The sequence below is a fragment of the Microcaecilia unicolor genome, chromosome 8 (assembly GCF_901765095.1).
Source record: "Microcaecilia unicolor chromosome 8, aMicUni1.1, whole genome shotgun sequence".
In the NCBI taxonomy this organism is placed as follows: domain Eukaryota; kingdom Metazoa; phylum Chordata; class Amphibia; order Gymnophiona; family Siphonopidae; genus Microcaecilia; species Microcaecilia unicolor.
Window position 1 is genome coordinate 237764141 of NC_044038.1, and position 19961 is coordinate 237784101.

The 19961-nt window shown below is 45.1% G+C and overlaps 1 protein-coding gene across 2 annotated transcripts in view; it reads left to right on the forward strand.

The window, feature by feature from the left end:
• The window catches only part of PPP1R16B (protein phosphatase 1 regulatory subunit 16B), a 145818-nt gene that overhangs the window by 32484 nt on the left and 93373 nt on the right, over positions 1-19961 (forward strand). For both annotated transcript variants that reach the window (XM_030211359.1, XM_030211358.1), the window contains exon 2: positions 1631-2025. In XM_030211359.1, coding sequence (XP_030067219.1) covers positions 1779-2025 — 247 coding nt within the window. In that variant the 5' untranslated portion in view covers positions 1631-1778. The remainder of the gene's footprint in view (positions 1-1630; positions 2026-19961) is intronic.

A 19961-nucleotide genomic window follows, 5' to 3' on the forward strand; every position in this document is an offset into this window, starting at 1 on the left:
TTCCTCACACCCCTCCTTGTTCGGTCTACCTGCCATGCCATCAAGCAGGGCTCAGCATCATACTTCCAAAAATCACAGACGTGAGGGGATTTAAAAATGTATTTGTACTACCGATGGTGTTCCTATCGTAGGGGTCTTCCCACCAGTAATTGGCAGTGCAGGCCACATTGCCACTTGATGCCTGATTACCGCATGAATAGCGCATAAGCCCTTATTGCCAACAGGTGGCGGGGTAAAGGGCTCAAGCAGTAAATAGCAATGCGCTACTTTTAATATTAGTGCACGGCCATTTACTGCCCCGTGGTAAAAATGGCCCAGCGCGCACCAATTTCACGCGTCCACACTAGCTGAGGCCACTTTTTACCGCAGCTTAGTAAAAGGGATCTTTAACCCTTCATTGCCCCCAGGTACAAAAGCTTAGATTATGAGCGTAGTAGGGACAGAGAAGGTACCTGCATATAAAATGGAAAGGTGGTTGGTACATCAAATGCATTACCCTTACCTTATGTGCCTAGGGCCCACCAAAGGGTTAATCCTGCCCTGCCCTTGATCCTCTTCAGAGACATCTCCCTCAAATGCCTCTTAGAAGCCACCTGTATAAATTAGAAGAAAAGGAACCCTATTCAACCACTAGTCTCGTTCCTGGTTCATTACTGGAAATTTCTAGACTGTGGCGAAGACCTAAGAGGCCTTACAGATAAAGTTAAAGCATTGAAAAGGGACAAAACGGAACATTTCCTGTCTGCTGTGGATGTGAGCTTTCTGGCTGATACAGAGACGCAGGAAACTCGGGCTTTCTTCGTGCTAGAGTCTGCCCTCTTTTTCTTTCTGCCGTCTGTGACGGGTGAGGCTGTTCACTTGACAGGATGTAGTATCATCGGGTCCACTCTTTACCTTTTGAGCGAGTAACTTTGCTGAGCTCATGGAAGGAAATTATGTGCGTAGCAGGAACCCTAATGCATAACGAAGATGATTTTTCCAGAATGCCAGCTGTAGATACCAGGCCCCCCCCCCCCCCCCCCCCAGCGTCTGCTTCACTTACAGGTAACAAATGCTGAGAAATGACTGCTCTCGGTTGGTTGGTTGGTTGGTTGGTCTTGTCTGCTGCTTTCCCTCTATAATTAGCTTGTCTAATGCTCATGAAAACCAGTGTAGCAAATCATACTGAAAGAATGTAGGTCAGTGGTTTCATTTAGAGAAAGCACAGGAGCTTGGCTTCCAGATGCATCCTTTGCAACATGTAGTCACGTCCTGTTGTACATTATTGATGTATTGAGGGATGCTGAGGGATGCTTCTTATGCTGATTGTGATCAACTCCTCCTTCACAGCCAATCAGAGAGCCCCTTGTGCAGGGCACTATTAAGTGAGGTGTAACCAGACTCTTGTGCCAGACAGTTGATTTGATTGGGTGAATTTTCTTAAATGCTTTATAGAATAAAGATTTTGATGTTTATGTTCCCTATTTTATTGATTCTTTTATTGTGGCTTTTTTTTTCATTGAATTAATCTTTTATTTTTCTGTTTTTTTGTTTTTTGTTTATCAGTCTGTTCCCTTAACAGGGTATGGTGTGATTTATAAATGTTATATTAAATTGAATTAATATCTTCCATGTCAATCTTTTTTTCGAGGTTCATAATAAATGCACGTCTCAAGAGCTGGCACGCGCTGTCCTCCAGTCAGCCCATCCAGTACCGTGATGGTGAGGCTACTGAATGTCATAGCCAAGGAAATAAAGTGAGTCCCATGCCTCTGTCAGTTCTTGAGTGACGGGAAGAAATGGCTAACCCTGTGGATCTGCTGACAGAACTGCAGCTGCTGGAAAAGGCGCCCACGCTGGAGCGCCTGCGGGCCGCGCAGAAACGCCGCGCACAGCAGCTGAAGAGGTGGGCACAGTATGAGAAGGAGCTACAGAATAAGAAGAAGAAGCATGAGAAAAAGAGAGCCATCACGAGTCGCAAAAAGGTTTCCTTCGAGTCCAATGTAACTCTGCTGGAGGCCTCACAGAGGAATGATGTGGAAGAAGGTAAAAACCTTTTGCATAATTTTTTCAAGCTTGTTAAAAATGCTCACGGCCGGTGAGGAAGGAGAGAACCGGGAGCCCATGCAAGGAGAGAGAGAGATATCATTGCTAGTCTGTATGTGGGGGTAGGGAGGGGGAGGTAGGGGCAGCAGGAGAGAGAGAGGGAGACATACTGTCCTCAGGGTGAGAGCTGCAGGAGAAAGGGGACAAACTGCACAAGGAGTAGGGTATTTACACAGAAAAAAGATGCTGGTCGTGGAGGGAACATAGGGACAGAGACATAGAGGGGTGATGCTGGTCAGAGGGGGAGGGATATGGACACAGAGGGGAGATGCTGAATATGGGGGGGGGGGGGGGGGGGGAGAATAGGGACACAGAAGGCAGATGATAGACAGGACAGATAAAGAACAGAGGGAAGATGGATGGTGGACATGGATAGAGAAGAAATACCAAATGGACAGGAGACCCTGGAAAGAAAGTTAGTTAAAAACAAAGAAAAGCAGAAAAGAGACACTGGGACCAAAGCAATGCTCAGACAATAAAGGTAGAAAACATAGATTTTATTCTGAATTTATTATATGGAGTATTTCAGCTTAATTTTTGTGTCACTAGTACTGGTGTACGTGTGGAGTCTGACTTCTTGAGGTGTCCAGTGGTATTTATTTTATGCTTTGTAATGGCAGCTTTAAAAGTTGTAAACCACTTAGGACCTGTTTGGATTTTGCGGTATATAAATCTTTGGATTGGATTAGATTAGATGAGATGTACTAACCTAGGTGAGTGTGTGCTTAGAAAATACTCAGGTTTCATGTACGCAACTAACACACACACAAAAAAACGTCTTTCATTTTGTCTTCCTGGAGCTGATGTGTGAATTTTGGAGTGACTAAATGCAATGGGGTTGCAGGTGATTCTGCATCTCAAGGATGGGCTCTGTCACTACTGGTTTTCCAATCCATTCCATTTTGGGTTTGTTTGTAGCCCTGATTTTCTCAGAGAAATTGGGACTACATGTAATAAAACATACCCAGGACTAGCTGTACCCGACCATAAAGAAATAAGGTAACCTGAGAACTCCTGAGTTTGGCATAAAAGCCTGGCTTTTTATAATACAAATCCAGCTACTACCACATAGCATTCCTTTGTCCTGTAACTAAAACCTGTTTAACTTGAAACATTAAACAATATATGGAAATAGCCTGTGTTGACCCAGCAGTACCTTAGTCAATACTGACCTGGCAATAGGACAATTGTGGAACTCTTCCCAAAGAAAGAAAATGTTTGCATGATAGAAAAGTCAATATCCTTCTAGTGATTTTACTTGATGAGAGAAGACCTGGAACTTTTGGCTTGATAGTCAAATGGAGCGGCCGGTGAACCTCAAGTCCCTTCACTGGCTCCCTATCCGTTTTCGCATCCTGTTCAAAGTTCTTCTAGTAACCTATAAATGTACTCACTCTGCTGCTCCCCAGTATCTCTCCACACTCGTCCTTCCCTACACCCCTTCCCGTGCACTCCGCTCCATGGATAAATCCTTCTTATCTGTTCCCTTCTCCACTACTGCCAACTCCAGACTTTGCGCCTTCTGTCTCACTGCACCCTACGCCTGGAATAAACTTCCTGAGCCCCTACGTCTTGCCCCATCCTTGGCCACCTTTAAATCTAGACTGAAAGCCCACCTCTTTAACATTGCTTTTGACTCGTAACCACTTGTAACCACTCGCCTCCACCTCTCGTAACCACCTACCCTCCTCTCCTCCTTCCTGTACACATTAATTGATTTGATTTGCTTACTTTATTTTTTGTCTATTAGATTGTAAGCTCTTTGAGCAGGGACTGTCTTTCTTCTATGTTTGTGCAGCACTGCGTACGCCTTGTAGCGCTATAGAAATGCTAAATAGTAGTAGTAGTAGGGGGCAATTTGATGAATGGATACCACAGATTACGCGCCTAGAAGCTGTTCGCTGAGTGCTAATTCTGTAATGGCATCTGGGTAATAGGTGCGCTGACTGATGGAATGTCAATAGCAGGCGTACAGGCGCACGCCTAAATGCAGCACTTTAGCGTGTAACGTGCAGTATTCTGTCAGTTATACATGTAAATGTTGGACACTCCCATGCTGTCCGTGCAATTCCCCCCCCCCCCATGCATGCCCCCTGCTTTTACAAACTAACCCCCGGTTTCTGTATAGCGCGACTTACGTTGTGTGTGCAAATCCAGTCATATTCTAGATTTGCATGCACTACTTAATTAGCTAACAAACCAATCAGAGCCAATACTTGCCATTTAACAAGCAATTATTTATTTATTATTACATTTGTACCCCGCGCTTTCCGACTCAAAGCAGGTTCAATGCGGCTTACAGCATAATATCGATTACAGAGTGTTGATAGAGAAAAAATAGGTTATTTATGGCAGAATAATAAAAGAGATAGGTAGGTAAAGATGGAGAAAGGTGATGGGAGTAGGAGAGGAATGAGCAAGGGGTAGATGAGTATTGGAGGAGGGGTAGAGGGGCGGGAGGGGGATGGGACAAGGAAAAAGTATAGGGAAATTAGGTGGGAGATGTAGTCGGAGTCATTGTCGTTGTCTTCTGGATATGTGTTGGGTAGGAGGGATCCTAGGATTAGATTGGTTCATTTGGGTAGGCTTGCTTGAACAGGTGGGTTTTTAGTGATTTCCGGAAGGGTAGATAAGTACATAAGTAATGCTACACTGGGAAAAGACCAAGGGTCCATTGAGCCCAGCATTCTGTCCACGACAGCGGCCAATCCAGGCCAAGGGCACCTGGTGAGCTTCCCAAAAGCACAGACATTTGATACATGTTGTTCCCGAAATTGTGGATTTTTCCCAAGTCCATTTAGTAGTGGTTTATGGACTTGTCCTTTAGGAAACCGTCTAACCCCTTTTTAAACTCTGGGTAGATAGTCGCTGATTGATCGGATGTGTCTAGGGAGGGCATTCCAGAGTTGGCTGCCTAAGAAGGAGAAGTTGGATCCATAGTAGGTTTTGTACTTGAGTCCTTTGCAATTGGGGTAATGTAGGTTGAGGTAAGTTCGTGAAGTTTCAGACATGTTTCTGGTGGGAAGGTCAATCAGAGTGAGCATATAGCTTGGAGATTCACCGTGGATAATCTTTTCGATTAATGTGTGGATTAATTATTGACACTGGTTGGCATTAATTAGAATATACATGCGCAAGTGTCTAAGCGTATTCTGTAACGTGATGTGTGTAAATTCTAAGGGGCATAGCTGAAAAGGGGGCATGGCCATAGGCATGAAATGGCTGGGTCAAGGGCATTTCTAAATACTGTGCGCTCTTTTGGAATACACCTGGTTCGCGCCTAATTTTGTCGTCGCACTTACACCAAGGTTTACTTGGTGTAACTATCTGTGACTAAATGTACTTGTGCGGACGGGCACTAGGCATCCTATATAATAATTCTCACCTCCAACGTTCTAAAGTAGCTGCCTGCGTCCGTGGCTCCTGGAGTTGTTCAGCTAGGGTCTGTTGCCAGGCTGACGTCACTCACAGTTGATTCCCAGTTTCTCTATTCCTCCCCCTGCCTGGGAATCAGCTGTAAGTGCACTGCTCGAACACCCCCTCGGCGCATCACCCAAGCCCCCCCCCCCCGGCACATCAAACACCCCCCCCCCCCCACTGGCCCATCAACCCCCTCGCCACCCATAGCTGCCACTGGTAACGCTGTCTGGCCACTGCTGCTTCTCCTGTTGAGCAGCAGCGGCTGCTACGAAAAGAAAAAAAGCCATAAATGTTTTTAAACATCAAGCGCGGCACCGCAGACAGCCATCAGGCATTGGCTGTCGGCTCTGCAGCCGCTCCTCCTCTCGCCTCCACGTCACTGCCCCTGGAGTAAGACCCCGGAGGAGCGGCTGCAGAGCCGACACCCAATGCCTGATGGCTGTCTGCGGTGCCGTGCTTGATTTATGGCTTTTGTTTTCTTTTTGTAGCGGCCGCTGCTGCTCAACAGGAGAAGCAGCAGCGGCCAGACAGTGTTACCAGTGGCAGCTGCGGGTGGCGAGGGGGTTTGATGTGCGGGGAGGGGAGAGTCGCTGGACATGGGTGGCTGCAAGGGGGGCAGGGGGAGAGGAGGGTCACTGGACATGGATGGCTGGGGGGGGGGGCAGGGGAGAGGGAGGTGGGGAGGGGGTCCTGAGACCAGAGAGGTGAGGGTGGGGAGGGGGGCCCTGCGAGAAGGGGGATGGGCACACACTCACTCACTCACTGTCTTTCACATATACTCTCTCTGACACACTCTCTGTCTATCACACTCTATCTCTCTGTCACACACACACTCTCTCTCTCACACAAACACACACACACTCTGTCTCTCTCTCATTCTCTCTCTGACACACACACTACATCTCTCACACACACACTCTCTCTCTCAAACATACACACTCCGAGGAAAACCTTTTTTATTAGTATTCTATAAATCGTACCTAAATTTAGGCGTACTTTTATATAATACACCTAGGCGTATTTTTTTTTCACGCCGATTTTGTTTAGGCATGACAAATAGAATTTAGCCCTAAGAGGGATATTTATTTATTATATTTATTGGGATTTATTAACCACATTTATGAAGAGATTCACCTGGGGCAGTGTACATCAGACTTACAATTTTGTTAACAGCGTAACAATAGCAAAAATTTACAAGTATAAACATAAATTCAATGAAAGAGGAAAACTTGAAGTCAACAAACTGAAACCCAATAATAAGACTACCATGAAACAGGATCAAAAATATGCACATTTAACAGCGCTGAAATTCAAATAACAGAGATATAATATGATGTAAGCATAATAGTGATGGAATATGTAATAAGCACATAATTAGAACATTCTTTAAATGGCGCTCAAACTTCGGCACAAACAAAAAAATCTTGACACTGAACGGTATTCTGTAATGGTGTATTGTACTTTTTTGGGATCTTGTCAGGTACTTGTGACGTGGATTGGCCACTGTTGGAAACAGGGTGCTGGGCTTGATGGACCTTTGGTCTGTCCCAGTATGGCGACACTTACGTACTTGGGATTCTGAATGGAATCTTGCTACTCTTTGGGGTTCTACATGGAATGTTGCTACACTTTGAAATTCTGCATGGAATCTTGTTATTCTTTAGGATTCTAGAGTCTTGCTATTCTTTGCGGTTCTACGTGGAATGTTGCTACTCTTTAGGGTTCTGCCAGGTACTTGTGACCTGGGTTGGCCACTGTTGCAAACAGGATGCTGGGCTTGATGGACTGTGAAAAGATGGTTATGGTTTATTAATTTATATTCCACTTACGTCTATGCAGATTGCATAACAAACAGACATAATCATAAGACAACAAACACAATAAATATTGAAAAACAAAAGCAATACATCTTAAGATGCTTTTCTGGAAGCCTTGAAATTTGAGCAGATCACCCACCCATAGACTCCTAATTAGAAGTGAATCTTACATCCTTTCTTAAGCCAGCAAGGGATAAAAGTGAGGGGAGGTGGGACACAGCACTTATTAGGGACTGGATTTGCGCTGATTGATAACAAGAGAAGTCTTAAGAAGAAGGCAGAAAGACTTCTATATTTGAGTTTGTCTTGGTCTCCACAAAGAGACCAGTAGAGGACTGGAAGGTTCTTCTTCTGATTTTGTTATGTTACATTTCGTTTCATATGTATTGTTTTTGCATATTGTTATATTGCCTCTTGTACTGTTTTGAACTTCAGTAGGACGATTGAAATAAATGCTTGCATTGGCGTTTACTGCTGCCACTGAATCTCGGGCCCAATGTATCTTAATGCTCTAATTTCTATATGAGCCACTCGGGGCCGGATGTGCTCAGCAGTTTTGTATATTGGGTCTTGAATCTTCATAAAGTTTCAGCTGGTAAATTAATAGTGGGTGGGCAGGAGCATACTGAGGGTCCTGGTTGTTCCAGTGGGAAGCCTGCTGCCCTAATTCAGAATTCTGTGTGTAGATGTAAGGTGTCGTGTGTGTTAGATGCGTGGGAGGATACTGCAAATCAGTTTCTCACCCTACTTCCTCATGACGGTACAATCCCTTCTCGACATTGTAAAAACACTATGAGGCAAAATTATTTTGCTTTCCATGTTTAAATTGCTATCCTGCTTATTTTCGAACACAAATCGTGAGATGGCCGCCCTTATAGATGGCCGGCCCCGTTCGATTATGGCCCTCCACGTAACCTCCAACCAAAGTGGATGTTAAAGTTAATACCAAACCACCTATTATATTACCTTATCAAATGGAAAGAAAGGGGAAAGGCCTAAGAAGTCCGTGGTGATACAGCATCTTAGGGACCGGACCATGGGATGCTCACTTAATGCTCAATTAGAGCTCAGCGTGAGCTGTATCCACTAGACCTCAGTCGATCGTCATCCAAAAACCCTTTCAAAATCTTTTATTGTTACTTTAACTTATATAAACATATTCAAAATCTTCAGCATAAACTTTGTGTGTAGCATGCATCGCATTTATCTGTTCCCAACGGGGCCCGTTTCACCCTCAGGCTTCTTCAGGGAAGCGGCGCTTTAACTGACTGTCGCCATTTTCATTCCCTGCTCAAAGGTGGAAGCAAAAAATGTATCAAGACAACTCCAGATTGCTGAAAACGTGGTTTTAATAAGCAAGTCCCAGACACGTGGACTCTACACAGTCTGTGTTTCGGCTAAATGAACCTTCATCGGAAGTCAACTGCTGAGTCTTGACCAGATGTGTGAAAAGTCATTCAAATTGTCTATGAAAAGACATTTTCTGCCTTCCAAAGGTGACTCCTGATGAAGGCTCGTTTAGCCGAAACACAGACTAGGTAGAGTCCACGTGTCTGGGACTTGCTTATTAAAACCACGTTTTCATCCATTTGTGGAGTGTCTTGATAAAATTTTTTTTCCTTCCACCCTTGCGGTTGTTTCATTGGATTATTTGTGGAAGACGTTTGGTTTTCTCTTTGGGATTTGTACTAATAAATTGCTATGTATGTATAACCAGGCTGTAGTTTTTTTCTGGAACCCAATATGGAAGCCTCACCCCCCACTACAAATTCTCCCTCTGCAGCCTATCTGGAGTTAATTGTAAAACAACCCTCAAACCGTGACGTTGATTCAGCTCACGGTGTCCTCTCTAGACTGGACATCAGGCAACTGGGAGTATCTGGAGTCAGAAGTAGGCTTTGCACCCTGCTTAGGAGTCTGAGCATGTGGGAAAAAAAACTATGATTAATTTTGGCACTAGCCCTTAGAGGCTGGACGTGCAATGTAGTGAATCAGCTTAGTCTGGGACACTGTTCTTAATGAAGGAGGAACTAAGATTTCATAGCTGCATACCCTGAACACTGTGCTGTGCTGATAAAGAATTGATTGATCGTACAATAAAGTTTAGGGTTGATTCTGACCTTTAGACAACAGACTATCAAAAGAGAGAATATGCAGTAAAGGTGACGGCTTATTGTGGGAAGGGCTTAAATTCAGCCAGATATCAGCTGTGGGAAATATTTTAAATTACCAGCACGGTAAATTAGCTTTTTTGAACTTTGCAAGCCAGTAGTGATGAACTTGTGATAGGTGAGACTTCTGCAGTGGTAGCTGACATACTTTGGAAATGCCCCCCCCCCCCCCCCCCCCCCCCCCCCCCCCGTGGATCTGGCAATACACAAGCAGGAAAAGCTGAGGCCTGAAATTACAGTTGTGTGGGAATGCCATCCATTAGCCTTAGAAGCAGCAGGATTGGTTGGATGACCACCCAGTGGTATAATTTCATCAGGGAGGAAAGTTGGGGGGGGGGGGGATTTTGGAGACATTAAAGTCCTGCTCTTCACAGTGCTGGCTGGAATGCAATGTGTGGGGATGATTAGGAAAATATAATACATATACATAGTAACATAGTAGATGACGGCAGAAAAAGACCTGGACCGTCCATCCAGTCTGCTCAACAAGATAAACTCATATGTGCTACTTTTTGTGTATACCTTACCTTGATTTGTATCTGCCATTTTCAGGGCACAGACCATAGAAGTCTTGCCCAGCACTAGCCCCGCCTCCCCCACTGGCTCTGCCACCTAATCTCGGCTAAGCTCCTGAGGATCCATTCCTTCTGAACAGGATTCCTTTATGTTTATCCCACGCATGTTTGAATTCCGTTACCGTTTTCATCTCCACCACCTCCCGTGGGAGGGCATTCCAAGTATCCACCACTCTCTCCGTGAAAAAATACTTCCAGACATTTTTCTTGAGTCTACCCCCCTTCAATCTCGTTTCATGTCCTCTCATTCTACCGCCTTCCCATCTCCAGAAAAGGTTAGTTTGCGGATTAATACCTTCCAAATATTTGAACGTCTGTATCACATCACCCCTGTTTCTCCTTTCCTCCAGGGTATACATGTTCAGGTCTACAAGTCTCTCCTCATATGTCTTGTAACGCAAATCCCATACCATTCTCGTAGCTTTTCTTTGCACCGCTTCAATTCTTTTTACATCCTTAGCAAGATACGGCCTCCAAATCTGAACACAATACTCCAGGTGGGGCCTCACCAACGTCTTATACAGGGGCATTAAAACCTCCTTTCTTCTGCTGGTCACTCCTCTCTCTATACAGCCTAGCAATCTTCTAGCTACGGCCACCGCCTTGTCGCACTGTTTCGTCGCCTTCAGATCCTCAGATACTATCACCCCAAGATCCCTCTCTCCGTCCATTTCTTCTCAGCCCTCTCCTGAAAGCACACCTGGCCACTCAGGTTTTCAGGATTCCTGCAATGAATATGCAGATTTGCATACAATGATTTTTGCATTTTCATAGCAGGAATCGTAGATGCCAACTTTTGACAATAATTGAGTGGTGCTAAACACAACACAAATTGCACAGTCCTTTGCTCAAAATTGGGGGTGCTCAGCACCCACTGCACCCACAGAGCTGGCACCTACGACAGTAATCCTGAAAACCTAACTGGCTAGCTGTGCCTCCAGGACAGGGTTGACGAGCACTGATATAAGGCACAGCATAAAGCGGCTAGGGCTCTTCAGCTTGGAGAAAAGGCGGCTGAGGGGAGATATGATAGAGGTCTATAAAATAATGAGTGGAGTTGAACGGGTAGATGTGAAGCGTCTGTTCACGCTTTCCAAAAATACTAGGACTAGGGGGCATGCGATGAAGCTACAATGTAGTAAATTTAAAACATATCGGAGAAAAAGTTTCTTCACTCAACGTGTAATTAAACTGTGGAATTCGTTGCCAGAGAATGTGGTAAAGGCAGTTAGCTTAGCGGAGTTTTAAAAAGGTTTGGACGGCTTCCTAAAGGAAAAGTCCATAGACCATTATTAAATTGGACTTGGGGAAAATCCACTGCTTATTTCTGGGTTAAGCAGCATAAAATGTATTGAATTTTTTCGGGATCTTGCCATGTATTTTTGACCTGGATTGGCCACTGTTGGAAACAGGATGCTGGGCTCGATGGACCCTTGGTCTTTCCCAGTATGTATTTATGTACTTATGTATAATCACCTTTGCTTTGATAAGGTTGATAAAAGAAAGCAGAAGAGAAATAGACATTTGAATTGTGCAGAGTGGATTCAGGTTCAGTTGTATTGCTTAGTCTTACTGCCCCAGTAGCTTCGAGCATAGGAGCCAGCTTTATGGGTGCTGTGGATGCCTGAGCACCCCCAGTATTGAGAGAATTCCTTGTATGTGCCCAGGGAGGGGTTATTTCCCTTGGGCTCAGCACCTCCAATAATTCTGAAAAGTTGGTTCCTATGGCTCCGGGTCAGTATCCGGCAAGTAAATATATCAAGAGCTTCGGATGAGAATAAAGTTCAATGCCGATAATCCTTCATTCTGTTCTTGGTGTTTAATATTTAATAACCCTTCGTGTTCCCTGTCATCTTAGCAGCTGTCACGCATTATGGGATGTTAGCCAGGCACGAGAAAGTGGCAGTCTTCGAGTGTAAAAAGCTTCTCTTGCAAAGTAAAATGGAAAATATACATCTGCTGACCACATAGTAACATAGTAGATGACGGCAGAAAAAGACCTGCACGGTCCATCCAGTCTGCCCAACAAGACAAACTCATATGTGTATACCTTACCTTGATTTGTACCTGCCTTATTCAGGGCACATTTGGACTTCTGTGCTTTTTGCCCATATTTTGGGTCAGCAAGAGCCCAGTAGGACTCTCGATGCATACCAATGAGAATTTGCAGTTCAGACCGCTCAAAACACGGCAGCCAGGCTTATATTTGGAAAAACACGATTCGAAAGCGCCAAACCTCTTCTGCACTGGCTTCCAATTAAAGAATGTATTGCTTTCAAAATCTGCACCCTGGTTCATAAAATTATCTACGGCGAAGCCCCGGGATACATGACAGACCTCATAGACCTACCAACCAGAAACACAACAGGATCAACACGAACATACCTAAATCTCCACTACCCAAGCTGCAAAGGACTCAAATACAAATCAACCTATGCATCCAGCTTTTCCTACATATGCACACAACTATGGAACGCATTACCAAAAGCCATGAAAACAACTTATGATCACCTAAACTTACAGAAATCATTAAAAACTAACCTGTTCAAAAAGTCATACCCGACCGACCCAACTTAAATGCCTGTACCTTGCAACACAACAAAACCAAAGCTCGTAATGGACATAAAATAACTCTTCCTCTCTATGATTCCCTAATGGGTCTATACACACGAACCTTATTCTACCACAACATTACTGTATTTGTTCATGCCGGAATTGGCGAACGCCTTTACGGTACTATGTAAGCCACATTTAGCCTGCGAATAGGTGGGAAAATGTGGGATACAAGTGTAACAAATAAAATTATGCCCCCCCCCTAAAAAAAAATGGTTCTAGCAATACTGTAAAGAAAGAAAGAAATTAAATATCTGTGCAGATTGATTGAACGATAGAACTCTTAGTTTGTAGTATTATTATTGTTAAGCCATTCACACGCACCATTATAGGTCCTTGCACACTTACACAGATAAATTAACGTGCACAAGGGGCTGCAGTTATAGAATTGCTCATAAAACGGGAAGTGTGGTAGCCGTGTTAGTCCACTCTTAAGGTTATCAATAGAAATCAAACAAAATAAAACATGGAAAAGAAAATAAGATGATACCTTTTTTATTGGACATAACTTAATACATTTCTTGATTAGCTTTCGAAGGTTGCCCTTCTTCGTCAGATCGGAAATAAGCAAATGTGCTAGCTGACAGTGTATATAAGTGAAAACATTCAAGCATTACTATGACAGTCTGACAGGGTGGGAGGAGGGGGGGTGGGTAGGAAGTATGCATGGGGACATCAAAGCATATCATTGATATTCTAACAGGATGGGTGTGGATAGGTGAGGGGTGGGGTGGGGTGATCAACAGAGACATACAGACATCCTCCCACCCTGTCAGACTGTCATAGTAATGCTTGAATGTTTTCACTTATATATTAAATAGAGGAGTGTGGTAGCCGTGTTAGTCCACTCTTAAGGTTATCAATAGAAATCAAACAAAATAAAACATGGAAAAGAAAATAAGATGATACCTTTTTTATTGGACATAACTTAATACATTTCTTGATTAGCTTTCGAAGGTTGCCCTTCTTCCTCAGATCGGAAATAAGCAAATGTGCTAGCTGACAGTGTATATAAGTGAAAACATTCGAGCATTACTATGACAGTCTGACAGGGTGGGAGGATGGGGGTGGGTAGGAGGTATGCATGGGGACATCAAAGCATATCATTGATATTCTAACAGGATGGGTGTGGATAGGTGAGGGGTGGGGTGATCAACAGAGAATGGGGGTGGGTCGGAGGTATGCATGGGGACATCAAAGCATATCATTGATATTCTAACAGGATGGGTGTGGATAGGTGAGGGGTGGGGTGATCAACAGAGAATGGGGGTGGGTCGGAGGTATGCATGGGGACATCAAAGCATATCATTGATATTCTAACAGGATGGGTGTGGATAGGTGAGGGGTGGGGTGATCAACAGAGAATGGGGGTGGGTCGGAGGTATGCATGGGGACATCAAAGCATATCATTGATATTCTAACAGGATGGGTATGGATAGATGAGGGGTGGGGTGATCAACAGAGACATACAGCTTTATGGTTTATAATGGGCTAGGAACCCCAGATCCTTGTTAAGTCCTTTCTGTTGGGTGGACGAAGAAGGGCAACCTTCGAAAGCTAATCAAGAAATGTATTAAGTTATGTCCAATAAAAAAGGTATCATCTTATTTCCTTTTCCATGTTTTATTTTGTTTGATTTCTATTGATAATCATAAAAAGGGAAAAGTTGTTCTTGGACAGGGCCTGTTGGCTGAGATGTAGAGAGTATCTTTTTTTCACCCTGCTGCTGCTGCTCTTTGTGCTTCCAGCTAAGGGGGGAAGTAATCAAGATCAGCTGCTGCTAAGATGTGTCATTTTAGTGTTAACACCAGCTATTGCTAACTAGGTCTCGTTGCATAACACGGGACCGGTATTAAAATAGCCTGAGTTAGTGCTAAAGCCCACATCGAGAAGTACGCCTCTGAGTTGGATCCAGTGCTAGGAAATAGCTCGTAAATCTTCTCCTGGGGATTTTTCCCCTGTTCTATTCCCCCTCTGGACTTACTTCACTGCCGCCATTGCAGTGAGTCAAGAGACTAAGGGGGCATTTTACAAAGGCGCGCTGAAAAACGGCCTGCGGTAGTGTAGACGCATGTTTTGGGCGCGTGCAGAATCGTTTTTCAGCGCACCTGTAAAAAAAAAAAATGCCTTTTGACAAATTTTTGCTGAAAATGGACGTGCGGCAAAATGAAAATTGCCGCGCGCCCATTTTGGGTCTGAGACCTTTATCGCCAGCCGTTGACCTAGCAGTAAGGTCTCACGTGGTAACCGGGGTGGTAATGGTCTATACATGTAAAATGCTGATTGCCGCCCAGTCGCCAGAAAATAAAAATATTTTCTGTCCCGTGTAGTGGACACGCGTCAAAAATGAAATTGCCGCAAGGGCCACGCGGTAGCTGGACGGTAACTCAAAATTGACGCATGTTGGGCGCACATAGGCGGTGGTGGAAATGGAATGCCCTCCCGCGGGAGGTGGTGGAAATGAAAACGGTAACAGAATTCAAACACGCGTGGGATAAACATAAAGGAATCCTGTTCAGAAGGAATGGATCCTAAGGAGCTTAGCCGAGATTGGGTGGCAGAGCCAGCCGGTGGTGGGAGGCGAGGATAGTGCTGGGCAAACTTATACGGTCTATGCCAGAGCCAGTGGTGGGAGGCGGGGCTGGTGGTTGGGAGGCGGGGATAGTGCTGGACAGTGCTGGACAGACTTATACGGTCTGTGCCAGAGCCAGTGGTGGGAGGCGGGGCTGGTGGTTGGGAGGCAGGGATAGTGCTGGACAGACTTATACGGTCTGTGCCCTGAAGAGCACAGGTACAAATCAAAGTAGGGTATACACAAAAAGTAGCACATATGAGTTTGTCTTGTTGGGCAGACTGGATGGACCATGCAGGTCTTTTTCTGCCGTCATTTACTATGTTACGCGGCTTAATAAAAGGGTCCCTAAATCTAGCTACCGGGTGTCATCGCACAACCACTGACTCCGCTCACCCAGAGTTGTGAATGCTGCCTCTGCAACCCTGGACATCCCGGCAGCAGCAGACCTGAGCCTGGGAATGGAGCCCAGATTCCTCCCCATGGCAGTGCACAGCCTGAGTCCCTGAACTGGCTCCGACCTCTGCCTCTTTATAAATTATTTATGTACATTCGGTTCTTCGCAGGCTGCGTGATATATTTTGTTGCACCTTGGTAAGAACAGCTGTTAACCATGATTGATATTTATTTGTGCTGCATTTGAGTATTGTGCAAATAGACTGTTAAGCTGTATAGATGGTATCTCATGCTGAGTTTTCCTTTAGAGATTATTGGGTAGTTTTTTGTTTTTTTTTTGCTGTAGGAGGAATTTTATAACGAGGGCGGCTATAAAAGTTCCCCAAATATTCTCATTTCCTACCTGTTTTAGAAAGGCAACTTCACCTGGGTGGAACTGAGTTCAATTCCCACTTCAGGCACAGGCAGCTCCTTGTGACTCTGGGCAAGTCACTTAACCCCATGTAAGCCGCATTGAGCCTGCCATGAGTGGGAAAGCGCGGGGTACAAATGTAACAAAAATAAAATAGATACTATTGGAAATTCTACATGGAATGTTGCTATTCCACTAGCAACATTCCATGTAGAAGGCTGCGCAGGCTTCTGTTTCTGTGAGTCTGACGTCCTGCACGTACGTCAGACTCACAGAAGCAGAAGCCTGCGCGGCCACATTGGTGATCTGCAAGGGCCGAGTTCTACATGGAATGTTGCTAGTGGAATAGCAACATTCCATGTAGAATCTCCAATAGTAGCAACAGTGGAGGAGTGGCCTAGTGGTTAGGGTGGTGGACTTTGGTCCTGGGGAACTGAGGAACTGAGTTCGATTACCACTTCAGGCACAGGCAGCTCCTTGTGACTCTGGGCAAGTCACTTAACCCTCCATTGCCCCATGTAAGCCGCATTGAGCCTGCCATGAGTGGGAAAGCGCAGGGTACAAATGTAACAAAAATAAAATAGATACTATTGGAAATTCTACATGGAATGTTGCTATTCCACTAGCAACATTCCATGTAGAACTCGGCCCTTGCAGATCACCAATGTGGCCGCGCAGGCTTCTGCTTCTGTGAGTCTGACGGACGTCAGACAAGCAGAAGCCTGTGCGGCCACATTGATGATCTGCAAGGGCTGACTTCTATGTAGAATCTCAAATAGTAGCAACAGTGGAGGAGTGGCCTAGTGGTTAGGGTGGTGGACTTTGGTCCTGGGGAACTGAGTTCGATTCCCACTTCAGGCACAGGCAGCTCCTTGTGACTCTGAGCAAGTCACTCAACCCTCCATTGCCCCATGTAAGCCACATTGAGCCTGCCATGAGTGGGAAAGCATGGGGTACAAATGTAATAAAAAAATATATATATATGGATGCTTGTTCTCTATGCACCTGTGTGTCTGTTTATAAAGTACTGGTAGCAGCTCAAAAATTTAACACGTCTACAATTGTGGAAATCTGTTTTTACAGGACATATATTTTCATTTCTTAGGTCTCCTTTTACTAAGCAGCAGTAAGCCCAATGCGGGTTCACCACTTGCTTTAGGATTCCAGAATCTTCAGAACTTTTAGTACAAGAACAGTGCTGGGCAGACTTCTACAGTCTCGCCCTGATCGTGACTGAATAGATAGGGATGGGCTGGAGTGTAAATTTTAAGGGGCTTCGACGTTAGCTTCAGAACTTAATACAAGAACAGTGCTGAGCAGACCTCTATGGTCTGTGTCCTGAGAATGGCAAGGACAAATCAAACTCGGGTATAAAGTATCACATACCATGTAAAATGAGTTTATCTTGTTGGGCAGACTGGATGGACCGTTCAGGTCTTTGTCTGCCGTCATTTACTATGTTACTCTTTGGGGTTCTACATGGAATGTTGCTACTAATTGGGATTCTGGAATCTTGTAACTCTTTAGGATTCCAGAATCTTCAGGACTTTTAGTACAAGAACAGTGCTGGGCAGACTTCTACGCTCTGTGCCCTGAGAATGGCAAGGACAAATCAAACTCAAGTATACAAATGAAGTATTGCATACCATGTAAAATGAGTTTATCGTGTTTGGCAGACTGGATGGACTATTCAGGTCTTTATCTGCCGTCATTTACTCTGTTACTGTGTTACCACCGGGCTACCGCAGGAGCCCAGCAGTAGTTCGCACCCCCAGCGCACATCATTTCCAGTGCTACAAATTTTTTTTCTATTTTTGTAGCGCCGGCACTGCTTGGTTACTGCTGGGTTAGCACGGGAGCCCTTACTGCCACCTCAATGGGTGGCGGCAGGGCTCCCCCTTGAAATGGCTGAACGATAAGTGGTTCACTTACCGCACAGCCATTTCTTGTAGCAAAAAAAGAGATGGCCTTTTATCCGCTGCGGTGAGAGGGGGCTTCAGCCAGCATCAAAAAAATGCACTGATGCCAGTTCAGGCCCCCTTTTATCACAACTTAGTAAAAGGGGTCCTCAGTTAAGTTTTGAGGTCTTTGAAGATTTTTGATATCGGTTTACACCTCCTCCTCCTCCTCCTCCGGATTCTATAAATGGTGTCCAAAGTTGCACGCTGAAATACGGATGTGTGCCCAAGTGTTGGGCAGTGGTGTAGCTATGTGGGTCTACGGGGGCCTGGGCCCCCGTAGATTTGGCGCTGGAACACCTTGCCGACGACCCTCTCAACCCCCCCCCCCCCGCTGCCAACCCTCCACCGCCATCGGCTACCTTTTGCTGGCGAGGGACCCCAACCCCCACCAGCCGAGGTCCTCTTCTTCCGGCACAAGGCTTCGTTCTGTTTCTGTGAGTGCGATGTCGGTGCAGGACGTCAGACTCACAGAAACAGAACAAAGCCTTGCACCGGAAGAAGAGGACCTCGGCTGGCGAGGGTTGGGGTCTCCCGCCAGCAAAGGTAGGTGACAGTGGCGGTGGGGGAAGGTTGGCGGTGGGAGGGGGGGAGAGGGTCGTCGGCAGGGGGGGGTCAAAGTTGTTGTTGGTGGTGGTGGGGGGGTCAAAAATGGTGGGGGGGGTCGGCAGCGGGGGGGGGGGGGCTAAAATGTGCCCCCTCACCTCGGGCTCTGGACCCCCCTCCCGCCAAAGTCTGGCTACGCCCCTGGTTATCCGTGCAACTTAATTGGTCAATGAGCCCTTAACTAGTAATAATTAGGCACTAACGACCAATTATTGCTCTTAATTGGCATCAATTAGAATTTACGCATGCAACTGTTTGTGCATTATTCTATAAAGCTCGGTGCCTAATATAGCACGTGTCTGAAAAGTGGGCACTGCCAGGGGGTGTGTCAGCATTTCATAAAGTTGCACGCAGAATTTCAGAATTTGCCTGAGAGTGCGCCTAATTTGGGCGCTGACATTTTACACCTGACTTTTGCAGGCGTAAGTGTGTTCCAGAAAGTTAGGTGCCAAATCCGTGGTGGACACTATTCTGTAAAGAATGTGCTCTCTTTATAGAATATCTCTCACTCCCCGAATTCTGTATAGCGCAGCTAGAGTTCTGTGCGGTTTGCACGTAAATCTAGGCGTATTCTACAACAATGCACATAGATGAATTATTTTAACGAGCTACGAGCACTAATTGGCAAAAATTAGAATTTGCTAAGCGTATTCTGTAATGTACTGCGCCTAAATTGTAATGCGTGCAGGCAAAAAAGGGCGTGTTTAGGGGCATAGAAATGGGCGTTTTGTGGGCATTCTAAAATCTACACGTGTTGTTATAAAATATGGGCCAGTGTACATAAATCTACACACAGGGATTTACACCAGCTTTTCGTTGGCATAAGTGAACGCACGTAGATTTATGCATAAAACTATGCCTAAGCGTATTCTAAATACCGCATGTAGATTCACGCGCAGTATTTAGAATACATTTAGGCATAATTACCTAACGCATGTTAACTGTAGGTGCGCTCAGATTTTTTTCAGCATGCAATTTTGGGCACTATTTATTGAATTCCCTCCCCTCTTAGTGGATGCTATATTATTTATTTTATAAAGTAAGTGTACATTGCAACTCCACTCTGCTTGAACTCTGGCCCTGGAAACACTGACGTACAGATTGTGCAAAAGTGTATTTACTGATTTCACTCATAAGTGCAAAACTCCTTCGCGAAAAACTACACTGGCTCCCAATCAAAGAACGCATTGCTTTCAAAATCTGCACTCTGGTTCACAAAATTATCTATGGTGAAGCTCCGGGATACATCACAGACTTGATCAACCTACCAACTAGAAACACATCCAAATCAACACGAACGTACCTAAATCTGCACTATCCAAGCTGCAAAGGACTC